At 33.5% G+C, this 15,776-nt stretch overlaps 2 protein-coding genes across 2 annotated transcripts in view; one reads left to right on the top strand and one right to left on the bottom strand.

Moving 5' to 3' along the window:
• Positions 1 to 4,156, top strand: part of Klp31E (kinesin-like protein 31E) — a 143,221-nt gene extending 139,065 nt beyond the window's left edge. The window contains exon 15 of the mRNA XM_072303847.1: positions 674 to 4,156. Within this exon, the coding sequence (XP_072159948.1) occupies positions 674 to 737 (64 nt within the window). The 3' untranslated portion in view covers positions 738 to 4,156. The remainder of the gene's footprint in view (positions 1 to 673) is intronic.
• A 279-nt stretch (positions 4,157 to 4,435) lies between these two features.
• The window catches only part of Tnpo (transportin 1), a 32,672-nt gene continuing 21,331 nt past the window's right edge, over positions 4,436 to 15,776 (bottom strand). Inside the window, exon 20 of the mRNA XM_019051800.2 lies at positions 4,436 to 15,065. The gene's annotated coding sequence lies outside the window, so the exon portion shown is untranslated. The remainder of the gene's footprint in view (positions 15,066 to 15,776) is intronic.

The following is a 15,776-nucleotide window of genomic DNA, read 5'->3' as shown; positions in this document are numbered from 1 at the left end:
AGTATGTATGATCAAACATCCTTTGAAAACGTGAAATGTGGTGAAAAATCTACTATTTTGCAAACCGAAATAAGTACTTTTGTAGTCCCATCTCTGATTTGCTTTCTCTGATTTATGCATTCAGTATAAATCTCCGAAGCAAAATCGTTTCTAATCGTTTGAAGGACGAAAACAACTGAAGAGCAAATCAGACCTGCAGCCTGATTGTTGAAATTTATGTCGGCATGACAAGAATCGAAAATCAATATATTGGGCTATGTCTTGTCTTATCGTCCCGACAAAGCCAGTTAAAGTTTCAACAATCCGGCTGCTGAAAGATAACCTTTTCTAAGAAAAAAGATGGACTAAGAATCAAGCTTCTCGACCACCCTATTTCCAGCAGAAATAGGGACGCAAGCCTCATTCTTTGGCGTGCAATCTTTTTAAGTTATTGCATGCCACACTTTGTTTTTACCAGCACCACGTCTATTGAACTGAGTGTCACACCTCTCCTCTTCGTTAACATTGTTAAATTTTGTCCCATCTCAAGTGAATAGTTAAAACCGAGTTTAAAATCCTTGAATAGCATTGAGCATTAACTGTCGCTGTCTTCCTCATAAGCTGTATTGAACACTAGTTTGGAGTTTTCAGCTGTGAATGACTAATTTATATTTCTCATTTTCTTTTTTTTCAGCGACACAACTATTGGTATTTGGCGTCTGAATAACCGTCGAGAAATGCTGAATGATTTAACATGACAGGTCTCCCTTCCAATCGTCATTCTCCTAACGGCCATTATTTTTATTTCCGGGACGTCACCGTTATACCGTTATACATGATCTTACTTTTGCCAAGTTTCAACAATGTGTGACTTGTCAAGTGTTTTGTCTCAGTGCAATCGTAATATTCTAACTTATACAACATTTCTGTCACGGACGTCTTACATTTCAACAGGTCATATAAACTTAAAATTCATTTAGTAGACTTATCTCACTTTTTAAACTTGAATGAGAAGGAAGGGCAGTTTTTAGCCTTGCCGTCAACACATAATAGACTAGGTTGATGCAATAGCGGATCAGAATTTCACATACCAACTAAACCATCAAATTACCACATCACAATGCTCAACATTAAATATGGGAAAAAGTGAATGAAAACATTTTTTCCCTACAAAATCGAAGTGGTTTTATAAATTTTAAGATCCTTGGTCTTCCCTTATATCTTTTATTTTTATTTGAAAGACAATTCATTTTTTTTTAGCATGTGTCTCATGATGGAAGGCAAAAAGCCCTACCGTGGGAACTATCCTCCGCCTTCTCCAAAGACTGTTTAAGTATTTAACTCAGGAAACTCACACATTCCTGTAAATTTTATTTTTAGTACTGAAAAATTCATTTTTCATTTAATTCAAAAGCTCGGATGCTTAATTTTATCTTCATGATTGCGGCAAAGATTTTTTTACTGCGTGAGAAGTTGTTAATATTTTTAGTTAATTACTTTGTTCTTGTCATTTGTTATTTTTATTCGTGTTCTTTTCAGATTTTTATTCCTATTAGCCCTGTAAATACCTTAGTTTTTTTTATTAATTTATTGAAAGCTGAGTCCTAAGTTTAGGGTGCAGCTCATTGTTTGATGCATTCAAATTTTTAAAAAAAATCTGCTCCCACCATCTCAAAAATTCATCCTTCAAGATAGGTATCTCCTTTTTTCATATTTACGTAAACATGATTGAAAAAATGTGTTTTTTATGGTTTGAATTTTCAAAATACTGCTAAAATTCATTTCATTTTTGGCCAAAGATGTTTAAAAGGCATCGGTGTTTCGTAATCATTGAGTTATCTGCAAAAGCTGCTGGATCAGAAATCTTTTTTAGTACGTGGCAGTAGAACCTTTTACAAAATTTTGATGGATCAAAAAATGAGCAATATTTTGTCATGCTGCGTGCTCTAGTTTTTTTTTTAGAAAAGAAGTCCTCCAATGGTGCCAAAAATTTTATTTGTACCAAGCATTGTGTAAACTTTTGAATTCTATTACCTCAAAGTGGACAGATTCAACCCGAATCATCCTTTCTATATGAGACGCTGCGTAGTTTCCTCTCGTGTCTTGTTTTTTAACAGAAATCCATGGAACATTTTACTTCGAAATTTTGTACATTTATTCATAATAATCGATGGGAAATTAACAAAAAGTTCAAAAGCATCATTGTGTTAAGATTTCTGTCAACAAAATAAAACGTGAGAGGAAATTAAGCAACATGTAATGCAGTTAGGCCGAATCCTGTTAAATACTCTCCTTGTCGTAATTATTCCCCTTGGTTTTAAGTTTTGCATGCACAAAACTTCAGAGAAGGCAGATTTATTTCCAAGGAACAAAATTACCCGGGCGAATAATAAAAAACAATATTTCCACTACCCTCAAGGGAAGCTTTGAAGTAAAAATGCAAAAATAAGCCGCTCCTTCATTCCCAGAAAAGGTCAATTCTCCATTTTCTTAAGTACTTTAAGTCGTTTCTTCCAGAGACTAGATATGCGACTTATACTTGTATGGACTCACAATCAGAATAATCACCAAGAATCTAATTTAACTTAAACAGCGCAGGTTGATCTCTGTACCTTTAAGGCGCAAACCAAAATGAGGTAGTAAATTTCGGGGAAGGGGGCGATTGCAACTTTTATTTTAGACATACTGACCTTAGAGGAATTTTTTGCGTGTCTTCAAATGTGTCATCAGAAAAAAAAAATGGAGTTGTGAGTCTCGTTTTTCTTTCCTACAACTTGGTTCTCTACAAACAAGAATAATGGAGACATCGTCAAATTTCGTATTGTCATGATCCGACCAACTCGCAAAGGAGAAACTCTCACTATATTTTCATAATAGACGTTGTTTTTGATGCGAGACAAATTTGTTAAAAACAATCGTAGGCGGTTGTCATAAATTCTTCATTCAAACTGCCATATCCAGGCCAATTTTTTTTCAAATAAGCTAATCTTTGTCTCAATAGTTTTCTCTTAATGCCCTCTTTCAAATGAAACCAAGATCAACTTTATAAGTTGTTCAGTCTGGTAATTTTAGTACTATTCTGGATAATTTTGGGGGACCGCTTAGGTCAAGAATTTGCTTGTTATGTTCAATTTTGTTTTAAAGATCCCATGTTACCCTGCCATACTCCAGAAAAATTCCGAATTAGCATTCAAATTTTACAAAATTAAAATTATAATGGATAAAATATCAATTTTCTGGTTGTGAGTTTTCATCTCTGAATTTGTCAGGTATATTTTTCGCAATTTGTTTCATTGTATTTGATAATTTAAACGAAAATTATTCTTAACTTCCCCAAAACTAAATATCATTTCCTAGAATTTCGTCAGCACTTGAATGCGAATATGATGTTTTCCTGTAGAGTTTTGTTACCACAATCAAAATTGGTCATCAAAATGACTGTCAAGTGTTGTTGATCAAAATTAAGAAAGGCTGCTACTTTTTGATTTTCTTTACTACTTAACATAATTCGCCAGCGGAGTATCTAAAGTCATTTATTTGATACTAGGTTCGCGATTCAGCTGCACCCCATAGTTTTGAAACGGAAACACTTAGCAGTCGCATTGATGATCCATATTGATCATGAGAATCTAACCTATCATGGCAGTATAACAAGGGTCGTCAATTCAAAAAAATATCAGCAAGATCGTAAATTTAAGATCTCTGATTTTGAATGACCAGGTAGACAAACTGAAAATGATGAGCTTGGTGCAAAACGGTGCAGCTTGCACCAGTATTTTTCTCTTTTTTTCGAAATAATATTCACCGCAACGGTGTATTTTTCTTTGAAACATCTTGTACTTACTAATATTTTGCATGTTACAACTCTGTACACACATATCTATGTAAATAAGTTTTGTACCTGTGTAATATATGTGTAAGTGAAATACTAATATTTTTCAGGCGGAATCTGAATTGAGAAGATTTAATTCCGATCTTGTTTGAGTTTGTTGGTTTGAACTGTTTCTGGATAAATTCAATTGCTCTGCTTTTTTATACCTTTTTTGTTAATTTTTATATATTTTATCTCCATTTTAACAAATTTTGTCAACCACATACATTTATTTAACATACTTGAATCCAATAGCTGAGTGTTAATGAAAGATGGAAACAGTAAAGAGAGAATTTTAAATAACTATGATTCTTCTTTTTATTTCATCACATTACTTAATTCATTAAGATGCTGAAGCAAACTGGTAAACCTTGATTAGTTTAGAATTGAAATGGTATGTGTAAAACAGTGAACTTGGCAACGCTGAATAATTCTTAATCTTTTTCCCCCCTCGTATTTCATGGTATTCAATCCTGAAATACCAAGAGTGGAATCAAATTGGCATGCAGTTTAGTTACAGTCCGAAGATATTTCAGGTATGAAAAGGTGCGAATTTGATTTTCCTCAAAAAAAGACACAAAGAAAAAAAGTTCACTGAAATTTTATTGACAAAAAAAAGAAGAAAGAAAACACAGAAAAAAAGGAGTCAAGGTAGATTACAAAATAAAAATATCAGAAATGGAAAGAGAAATGATCAACAAAAATGAGGGTAATTGATTGGATTACAATTGGGACTTGATTATTTTCACTGATAACAAAATTACGCTACGACAATTAATGTACTAATTTGAATCTCCAAATATTTGCGACTGTTCAAGCAAATAATGAAAGAAGGAACATTCTAGGTACGATTTAACAATTAAAAATCAACTATTAAAACATGCGGAGTAGAAACAAATCTATGACAATTTTATCTATCTTTAAAGGTAAACAAAAACAAGAAGAGTCAGTGTGAGCACTTGGGTGATTTACCTCTTTAAAAGAAATACCCATTAAAGGGCAAAATGAAAAGGGCATTTAAGGACAAAAACTATCTAGAATCTGCGATTTACTCTGAAGACTAATCGAGTTATCTTATAATATTTTTACACAAAACTCAAAACAGTGATACTTGTGATATTTTTGCAAAACCCATGATCTGAGTCCCTTTACATAATGCTATTCGCCTTTTTATCAGTTGTTATACGAAAGACAGGCATAAAATTTTGGCAACCTGAGGGAACCTGAAGGGCAACCCTTTCACATATTCTGCTGAAAGAATTTTCTGTAAGTGAAGACAGAGGCTTTGCCATGCAGATAAAAGTGTTCATTAATTTCATCATTTTTTAAAAAAAACAGGCAGAAATTACATAATCACTTTACGGGTTTTTGTTACAGGGAGAACTAGGCCTTAAAAGATATTCGGATCACACAGTAGGTACAGAATACTATTTTAATATCCAAGCACAATATCAAACATGTAAAATTTTATAAGAAGACAGAACCTCGTTCAAAGATTAAATTACAGATGCCAATTTATGAATTTTAAAATTTTGATGATTCGTTCATAACTAAAACTTCAGTAAAATAAAAAAGACAATCACAAGCATACTCACACCAATCACTTTCAGATTAGAATCATAAATGCACTTGCAAAAACATTTTTAATTTTGTGACAAAAAGAAAATAAAAGTGAAACAATTGAGAAGAAAGAATCAGAACAGAATACATTTAAAATAGACTAGACGTTTGTTTCTTCTTCTTTTTTCCAACGTATAAATAATTTCAAGTTACCATTTGACAATACTTATGAGAGAAGCATGCAACAATTACAAGGAAAAATAACATATACAAGTGAGTGAATGGGTACTTAAAGCATACTGAGCAATTCCTCTTCAACTGACAAATACTAGCTACATACCTTTTATTACCGTGCAATGAAAAATCTATTAATTCTTTAACTTGCTAGCTTCGAAAAGGAAGGAGAGAACTACATGAAATATAGTTAGAGACATATTCTTTGCAAGAAATAAGATTTGCAGGAATTTCTTTCTTGCTTCTTATAGTTGCATGAGGGAGACAAATAATCAGCAAAAAGATAAAAAGAAGAGACAATTTTCGGGAGTACAAATTGCCAGGGTACAATTTTGAGGTTACCATGAGTACAATTTATCAGTGCAATTAGGAGGTAAATATTGAATGTAAGGTGTACCTTACTTCTTTCCTGCTACAGGTACTCATTTAAAAAAATATTTGCATCCTAAACTAATCATAGCTATGAATATCTTAACTCAACGTCAGTCTTCAGCTAGTGGTCGTTGGCGTTTTGTCTCCTACCTGAATTTGTGCTTTTCACTCAAACTTAGGAGGGAACTCTCTGTATCAGTCTTGGCTCACAATGTATAAAAGTACCTACCAATGAAACGAGGAATATTTTTTTGGTTTCTATAAATAACGTATAAAATTCAAAAATTGAAAAGTGAATAACTTGCAGAAAAAAATCACAGCATCGGAGTTCCTATTTTAGTAAAATTTAAAATACGATTCAGCTAAACATCTCCTACAACAAATTGCAAACATCGCAAATGAGGGGCTCTCTTGCTGCGACACTTTAATATTTGGCGACTGTAAAGCAGTAACAATTAATTAAACAGGATGGGCCTCATGCACTGATAAATTTTTTCATGAATATTTACACTTTAGATTTTAACAAGTTTACTGTCACAGTTTGTCTTAAAATCCTCGGCAAGTAGAGAGGTGCAAAAGAATTGAAACTTTGATGGATAGGCTACATTTTACAATGAAAACTACGATTTCTGGCTCAGTTTAGAAACAACGTATGTACCGTTGGTTTCCCCCTGTACATAAGTGTTTTCACATATGAGCCAAGAATTGTGGTTCCGAATTGCAAAATGCAGGTCAGATATCGCTCAGTAGCAGCTGCTCATTTATCAGAAGCCAGTGTAACAAGAGGTTATGCAATGATAGAGTTCTCTCTCCACTTAGCAGAAATGATTCAAGAATGACTTTCGTAAGTGCTTGTCCCTAGGGACTAGCATGGCAGTTGACGTGTTAATACATAAAAAGGAAAGAAGAGTACATCCCCTATTTGCATCAGGCCAGAAAAGAAAATGTCTCTATTTAAGTTCTGGGCAATGAAACTCGCTTATCATCATAGTTAATTCTTCATGATGTAAAACTTGCACTATGGGCACTAAAGTGAACGCTTGAAGCCATTGCAAATTTTGTTGACATGCTAAAGCACTGTGACAGTTCTCATTTTCTCTGTTGATAATAACCTGACAAGCATTGAATTAGTAGCATGTTCTCCATTGAATTTATGGAGCCTATTCAACAATCAGGTGTTTAATAATATGAAAGACATTTCCTAAATAAGACTGGGTTGCACAAGTTTTGTAGTGCAAAAGTGCTAAGGGCAGGGAGTTTTCCCAAAACTGTCTCTTCCTTTTCTTTCTGTCTCTTACAAGATGACAAAGGAGGTAGAGCTAACATTGAAAATATTGATACAAATTATTCAAGACATGCACACTGGGGCAAAGGGTCAAATTGAAGAAATAATGCCCTCGTCTGCGATTTCACCTATTTCCATTGGATTTTTTCACTTATTTTTAATCGTTGTAGCACGGATGACAGGTCAAATTGCCACAGTCTCTTCTGTGTTTATCGGCTTCAATGTTGACATTTCGCACTTTTTCCATGTCCATTGATGGATGAAGAGGTTGCGTTCCTTTAATCATAGCTGTCTTGAGTGCCCATCTAAGAAAGAAATATTGACATCGTTGTAAGTGGGACGATTTGTGTGAGGTCTTCCCTCGATGAACCAAACAATCACGGAGGAGTCCTCATGAGATTGAGAGATTTTAGTTTTGAATGAAGGAAAGTCACTCACATGGACTGAACTGACAGGCTGGAAATATGTTACAAGTTTTGTACAAAAATAGAGCTTGCGCATCGAAAGTTCAGTCAAGTGTCCGAAAAGTTTAAGATTTTCTTATTTAAGTGTAATTAAGTATTTTACGCAGTTTGTAAGATGTAATATTCTAAAAAAAGCATAAACATTTGTACTCTTTAAAAATTTAGAGAATAGCGAAGACATTTGTCCAAACATAAGTTGCACTTTCAATTTTTCCACACTTGGTAAGTTGACTTTCAAACTAATGATGATGATAAGTTATTGCATCTTTTCAGCATGATTACGATCTGATCATAGAATTAACAAATTTTCCGAAAAATTTTGATAAGAAAAGATAATTTACAAGCAATTGATCATCCATTCCTCAGGTTCACTACCTCCACTCAAGACCTCATTGTCTAAAATAATCCTACCTTCAAAGAGCACACACATTTACAGCTCACTAAGAGACATGACCACTTAAAGCTGATCTTCTGTCGAAAAATTACTGAAACATTGGTTAAAATCATAAGTAATCTTCAAGCTTAAAAATCATTGAGTTGAAAAAAGTATGTAGTGGTAAAAAAATGAAAAAAATAAAATAAAATAAAAATAAAAAAAGTTTTCGGAACTAAGTCTCAATTTTATTAATTTTTTCAAATTTTAAAAAATTCCAAAAAAGAGCAGAGATATTCACAATAAATATGCAAGATTACAAGAGAGACACAAGATTATACACAAGTACAGTAAACTCCACACACACAAGTTTAGAAGCACTTAAGCAGCCACAAGGCACAATTTGTTTCACATACCTGAATTTTTAAATTTTTGCAATCTCCTTTTGTAAAGAATAATGACAGAAAATAAAATATACATAAAATTGATAAAAAGGAGAGGCAAGGTGCCTAGTTTGATACAATCTGGAAACAAATTTTTCCTGAAAATTAAATTTATAAGGTCAAAAAGTTTGATTCAAAATTTACAATAGGCGCTACAACTTAGTGAACTATCAGAATAAAAAGACACTATTTGAGAGAGATCTGGTAAAACAAGAAGAAGGAAAAAGGACCCTAATATGCGCTTAATATCCGAGCCCTAAGTCTCTAAGTGCTATTGATATTCCCAGGGTTGCCACAGGACTTAGATAAAGAATTTCCCTGACACATTTTGGTAAAATTCCCTGACAATGAAGATCTACCAGCTGGTTAAAAAGACATAATTTGAATTAGTTTCCAGCCTAAATTTGTTGATCAAAACGTTAAACCCATTCTAGAAAGCAAATAGAAATGACTCAAAAATTTTCCCTGACCGTTTAAAATTCCCTGACATTTTCTGAACAGTAGCAACCTTATTCTCGAGGATTCAACTTACATGGGAATATAGGCGGTAATTTAAAAATTTAGGGAGTTTGATGGTAGTTTACTGTACGACAAATTACAACAACATCGGCGCATGCACAAACGCTTCAACAACTTTACATAAATAGCTATGTATGCATACATGATAAGGTATACTACTTCAAACTTAAATAAGCTAAAAGGAAAAATAATAATTACAAGAAAAGCTACAGAACAAAATAATCATTTGACCACTTCTATCCTTTACATTGAACCAACATGAAGGCTTTCAGAGATGTTGGCAGCGCACAATTAAGAACACACTGAACACCTGGCCTAGAGTTCGAGGAGTTGTGAATTCTATAGATGCTGTTCTTTGGAAACATTTGTGAGACTGGAAATTCAAAGTACTCTTCTGTTAGACCTAATTTTGGTTCTCAAGATACTTTGAGCACCACAAAGTATAGCAGTAATGAGCCAAGTACATAAATATGTTTGTACATACAAGCATCGATTCGTGACAGTTTAAATGGTTTCTAAAATTAGCTTTATATATAAAAAAAAAAGGATTCCTTCCCACCTAGCTTAGTCTAATTCTGTAGCGAAAGAAAGCCGTACAATCATTTGAGTATTGCTGTACTTTTTTGGATAAAAATGTTTTTTTTAAAAAAGTTTTGAACATTCTTACTTGAAATTTGCAGCTGTCCTAGGAATTGTAAATGAACTGCTTTTAAAATAATGAAGAAAATAAATTGAAACTTTCCTGAAAAATTTTTGTTTTATCAGAGAAACTAGCAAAATTACTCTATGAAAAAAAAGAAAAGAAAAACTTGAGCACCAATAAGAGGATTTAACTAACGGTCTTAGAATAATGAATAATTTGTCCTTTCCGAGTGAAAAGTCAATTGTAAAATCTATGATCTTAATTCCCTAATTTTTTGAGCTTTGATTAAGTTGAACTCAATAGCGATTGATGTATTTGATGCGGGGGTCCGGGAATTTAAAGCATTTCCGGTCCGTCCGGCAAGTTTTTTCTTGTGATTTTTTTTTGGGGGGGGGGGGGGGTGTTAATATAATATGTGTCAATAGTTAATTGTTTTTGTGTATTTCTTATTTTGGTTACCTTCTTCTATGACAGGCTATTTCTGAGAAGCAATACAATGTTGTTGAGCTTGGCTCAAGGGAAATTCTAGAACGACATAAAATGAAATAAAGTAAAATGGATCTAAAATTTTATGAGAACTGGATGTAGTTTAATAAAAAAGGTATTTCAGCTCACTGCCTGTCTTTGGTTAAAAATTAAGCATTCCCAAGTTAAATTATATTTTTTCTACTTTCTTATTTATGCAAAAGCTACGGTCCTGAAAAAGCTTTCATCATTTGGAGCAGTGTCATATCTTCAAATTGTTTCCAAAGTGTACGAGAATCCACAAAATTCACCTCCTCTATAAAAACAGCGTACACATAAATTTCCTATGAGAGGTGTCATCAGGAGGTCGACTTTCCGATGACATTTAAGAGCAAGATAAAATGACGCATATCTTTGTGGTTAAAGAGTCTGATGTTTGCCTGCCAGTGTTGGCAACTAACGAGGAAAATACAGGAGGTACAGAACAGTTACAAATTTTAGGGTGTAAGACGAGTTCAAGACGAATCAAAATCGATAAAGTGATCATAAACTATAAGTCTCAAGATACTTCCCTTTCATTTCTCAATATATTAAAGGCTTAAATTGAAAAAGACTTAACTTCATTACGAGGTTTTGAGAGCTACATTTTACTTTTTACAGGAAAAACTGATGAATATTATTACCTGAAATTCTCAAAAAATATTCTTCATCCGAAGACAAGATTTAAGGAGAAATTTTGAGTAATAATATTGATTAGTTTTCGTTTTTTTAAAAATAAAATGTGACATGAAATCTGCGATGTTGCAATTGGAGATACGCCTTTTTTGACTGGAGCCATTGAAATCTGTCCTATGTCATAGGAAATTTTGATCTGTTTTTCTGCATAATATACCACGCCTCTCAACACTGAAAATTTTATCTTATCCAATCCCAGGATGTCATCAAACACCCTCCAAAAAATTTCCAACCAAGTCTAAACTGACCACCATCTCCTCTAATTTCAACATAAGCAAACAACAGCGCTTTCATATGCAAATAGAAAGTACGAGACACACACCTCCCTTAACGACTCCTCTACCTGCTATTTGCAGGACACTAATCTAATCCACTGGTTTGTAAAATTAATGACACTAATATTACAGGCATAAAAGTGGGCAAAATGTTGACAAAGATTTCAATCAATGTTGACTGATACAGCTTAGGAAGTTGACAAAATTTACAGTTTAGACAGAGAATGAGAAGCCTGGAATTGAAATTTGTAAAATTTTCCAGGTTTCAACATCATTCAATGAGTCATCATGTACATGTAAACTTAGGTCAGTTCCTGCGTATTTGAGGATGAAAGTAACTGAACTTGATCTTGGGATTAAAAAAAATAATTGAAAAACCTAGGGGTGAGGAAAATTATAATAGTAATAATACAAAGAGAAAGTTCACTTGTGATTTCCCAACTATCAATCTATACAAAATTTAAGTTTCAAGGTGGCGATAGAAAAAAAATACAACTCAAAAGAAACATCTCACTATGATATAAATGTATCATTGAAAAAATTAATAGAGAAGAGAGGATAATGCATACAATACTAGGAAATTCGGCACCAGTTAGAATTCAATATTATTGATATGATGTTCCCTGAACACAATGTGCTTCAGTGCCAATCTTCGGAAAAGTAAGGCTGAAAGCTATTTTTTTTTCAGCTCTCTTACATGAGTTTTTTACTGGAGATGTGGGACTGTTTTATCATGTGTGAAGACACTGCGCGGCTTATCATCCGGAGGAATTTGATTATTTTATGTTTAAAAAATCGAAAAGTAACCAGCGCTGAATTTCTTGGTACTGTGTGCGTTGTCCTTTAAAAAATAAAAAGATAAAAAATGAAGAAAGGTAGAAAACAGAACAGAAGTAGCTTCCGTGCGCATAAATAACGCCAAGTTACGAAAGGGGACAATATCTGGTTTCATTTTTACACAACAGAAAGAATGAAAAGCGTTTTCAATTTGTTTAATGTTAATCAGCTATTTCAATTCCTCGTAGTAGTGGTATGAATGAAAAATTCATCTGAATCTTTCCCACCATTTTGTCAGGCATACAATTTACAAAAGCACTTCTTACTTTTTGTAAACATCGCCTCAGTGATCAAGGGTTTCATAAATGAAAATCTGGATGGCCATATTATTTTTGCAGCCATTATTTCCCGATTCATTTATAATCCCTGACAACTTTTATGCCCTCCCCCCCTCCCACAAAAAATTACAAATTTGCCATTATAAAATTTGACAACACCACATAAATGTTAATAATTTATTCTTGAAGTTTTTACGTCAATAACATAATTTTCTTTGTTGCTATTTCGTCAAAAGTGGTTCTGTCAATACAACTTCTGAAAAAAAGTCTGAATTGATTTTTCCTCTATGCAATTTAGGATTGATATTACTTGACAAGGGGGAAAATTTTTCGAAGAGCTTTCCTTGGTGAAATTTTAACACATGGAAACTGTGACAAAAAAAATTATAAGGAAAACAATTTGATCAATGAAAGATCGGACAGCAGAAAAAGAAGGAAAGTTTAAAAATTCAACTGGTCTTAATAGATTGATTTAGTGGCTGCGTCATCATGGGAAATTTTGTCGCTTCTCTGACGCAAGGGCACATCTCTTTTTTCACATGAGCCTCAGAAAGCAAAGTTACACAGAGAACAGGACTCATATGGAAATCGAGATACACCCTTACGTCAGAGGAGCGACGACTTACGCTCAGCTATTCAGTGATTGAACAGAGTGTCTGTGTCTACAAACTTGGAAAGAAAAAATGTCAGACTTTTCCTGGTTTCCGAGACCAAAATTTCAAAAATTCCCTGACTTTCCACATCAGCAGTTAGCAAGTATAGAACTCAAAATGGACAATTTTTGGCATTAATTTCATGGCTAATGGCAGAATTTGAACCTTTTTTCTATCAGTATTAATCATTCAATTAAATAAAATTGAGATTCCGCACTGAAAATTATTCCTCTCTCCACCGTTGAGCCCAGAGACAGACTAAGATTGTGTAGACAGCGATGATGCTTTTTCAGATTTCAAGTTTCAAGCTGTTACAAATTCTACAGTTTTGCATAAAATGTCCTGTTTTCAAGACCTGTATACGTCCTGCTAAACTTTATAGGCTCTTTCAACTAGGCATGAATTTTTTCCAAGCTAAGATTTTTGCTTATGACCCTCACAAAGTAAAGACCTGACTTCCTTGACTCAGCAACAATTTTGTAAAATTAGTAATTCCTTGGCTTGTAAATCTGAGAGCAGGCTGAGACTGAAAGATTTCCAACTCAATGTGTTTTGAACGATGATAAATGAAAGCATCAAATGATATTCAGGAACATAAAGATAGTGATTCAACATACATAAGATTAGGGAACCTAACCCTATTCATTGGAATCTACAGCCACTAAATCAATTTATCGAAGTTGTAGAAGGTCAAGTGAGTTAGGCACATCCAGAGACTGTCAAAACCTAGCATAATCTTCATAACGTTACAAAAAACATTGAGAGCCAAGCTTTCGATTATTCACTTCAAAGATTAATGAGATAATTGAGAAGAAAAAATTTACGAAAGCTTTTGATCTGCAAGGAAAAGACAACCAAAGATGTTGAATCATTATCAGTCTGAAATGCACTTAACCCAGTTGCCTTCTCAACCTGGTTGGAATCTAAGGCCGATAATTACATAATGTAGTAAAAAAAACAACATACTGAGAGGAGGTACTACCTTAATATAAGCCTAGGAAATTTTGGAAAAATTGGATAGCTATTTCTCATTCAGAAAAATCACAGATTAGTGGAAATACTAGATTTGTAAAGATTCACTAACATTACAAGTATAAGAGAAACAATAAAAATCAGAACTTAAAAACATATTTCATACACGTTAAACATAATTGATTTGTAAATATTTTTAAAATTAAAAGTACACCTAACTATCATTCATCATGTTGTGATAATACACTCAGGCATCATCAGAGAAAAACTCGAGACTCGAGTTATGAGGCTTTCGGTATAAAAATATACGAATGGATTTAAGATTTCATTTAAAAGAGAGAGAAAGAAAGAACTCAAGAACCTAGACAAAATAAGAATGTAACCGCGAAATATTTAAGCACGAAAACTGTTCCAATGGTCGAATATTACATAAAAAATCACAAAGGATAAAATCTGGAAAAAAACAATAATAAATAATTTAATCTTAAGATTAAAGTCCCCACTTTGACAAGTGCCATCAATTATTTTTTTACATATTAGTTAAATAATAAATATTGCAACAAGAGAAATAAAATAAACAAACAATAAACAATTAAAAAAATAAATTAATTAGTTTAATCGCGAAATATAGCCGAGGTACTGAATAAGTAAAAAGAGTTAACAAAAAAAAAAGAAATCACGATAAAAACAACGCGGAGCATTACTTGACTTCAACAGACTACCGCGAGAAACATAGCGATTTATTTGTAATTGACAAAAATACACACGAAATGAGATTGGTCGATGGTCTTTCGATAAAAAAAAGAAAAAAAACGCGAGTGATTAACGAGTTTGAATCTTGAGAGACGAAGTGAGGACGAGGCAAGAGAACGATTTTCCTTTTTTCTTTCGAATCACAAAATAAAATTAAGAAAAAAAGGTGGAGTATTCACGCGACGTGTTTCCCGGGAAAACACGATAGAGTAGTTACGACGCGAACGCGAGTGTTAGCAGTGCCTTACCCTCCCCCCTCCCTACCTACCCTGCTGCCAACAGGATTCGACGAAAGACTTGGGCCCTCGGTGATACACTCCTGATACAGTTTCACCCGTTTCAGTATGACACCACCTGAAACAAAATAAAGAAAAAAGATACATCTCAAACATTGCTCATGAAAAAAAGACATATCTGACTCTCCTCAAGGAGAAGGACCATGTTTCAGGACCAAGGACGTTATTCATGGTGTCTAAAATTCTCAACCATGCTCATTCCCTGATTTTTTCTGGGAAAAGTTTTTTCCCACTTCCACAGGATTCTCTTGAGAAAAACTATAGAATCCTCCGGAGTTCTAGATAGAAATACATATCGGTTTTTTCATTTTGCAGCCGATTCTTCAGCACAAATTAGAAATTTTAATTCCAAAATCGTTTATGATGTTTATACTTTCTGATTAATGAATTCATTTCGATAGTCATTTCTAATAATATTCATATTACTTCACATTCATGGCAAGTTGTATTTCTCATTTTGTCGGCTCTAAATTTTCCTGTTTACAGGGTGAATGTGCTGCTAACTTGTAGGCCGATTATTGAAAGTTCAAGGCGGTACGATAAGATATTGAAATGCGATAAATTACATAATTAAGATAGGAATGTCTCTTGTCTTGTTGTTATCAACATAGATTCAATAATCGCGTCAATGCTGTAGGAACCAGCATAAACTGGTCTTACAAACCTATCGAAAATAGATTAAGGAAACATCAAGTTTATACACACAGAAAACTGGCAAGGAAAGTAGGAATCAAGATGGGACAATTTTCTTTTGGGATGCTATGAAGGC

This window comes from Bemisia tabaci, chromosome 8 (assembly GCF_918797505.1).
Source record: "Bemisia tabaci chromosome 8, PGI_BMITA_v3".
NCBI classification, from domain to species: domain Eukaryota; kingdom Metazoa; phylum Arthropoda; class Insecta; order Hemiptera; family Aleyrodidae; genus Bemisia; species Bemisia tabaci.
This window is presented reverse-complemented; position numbering and strand designations above follow the sequence as displayed.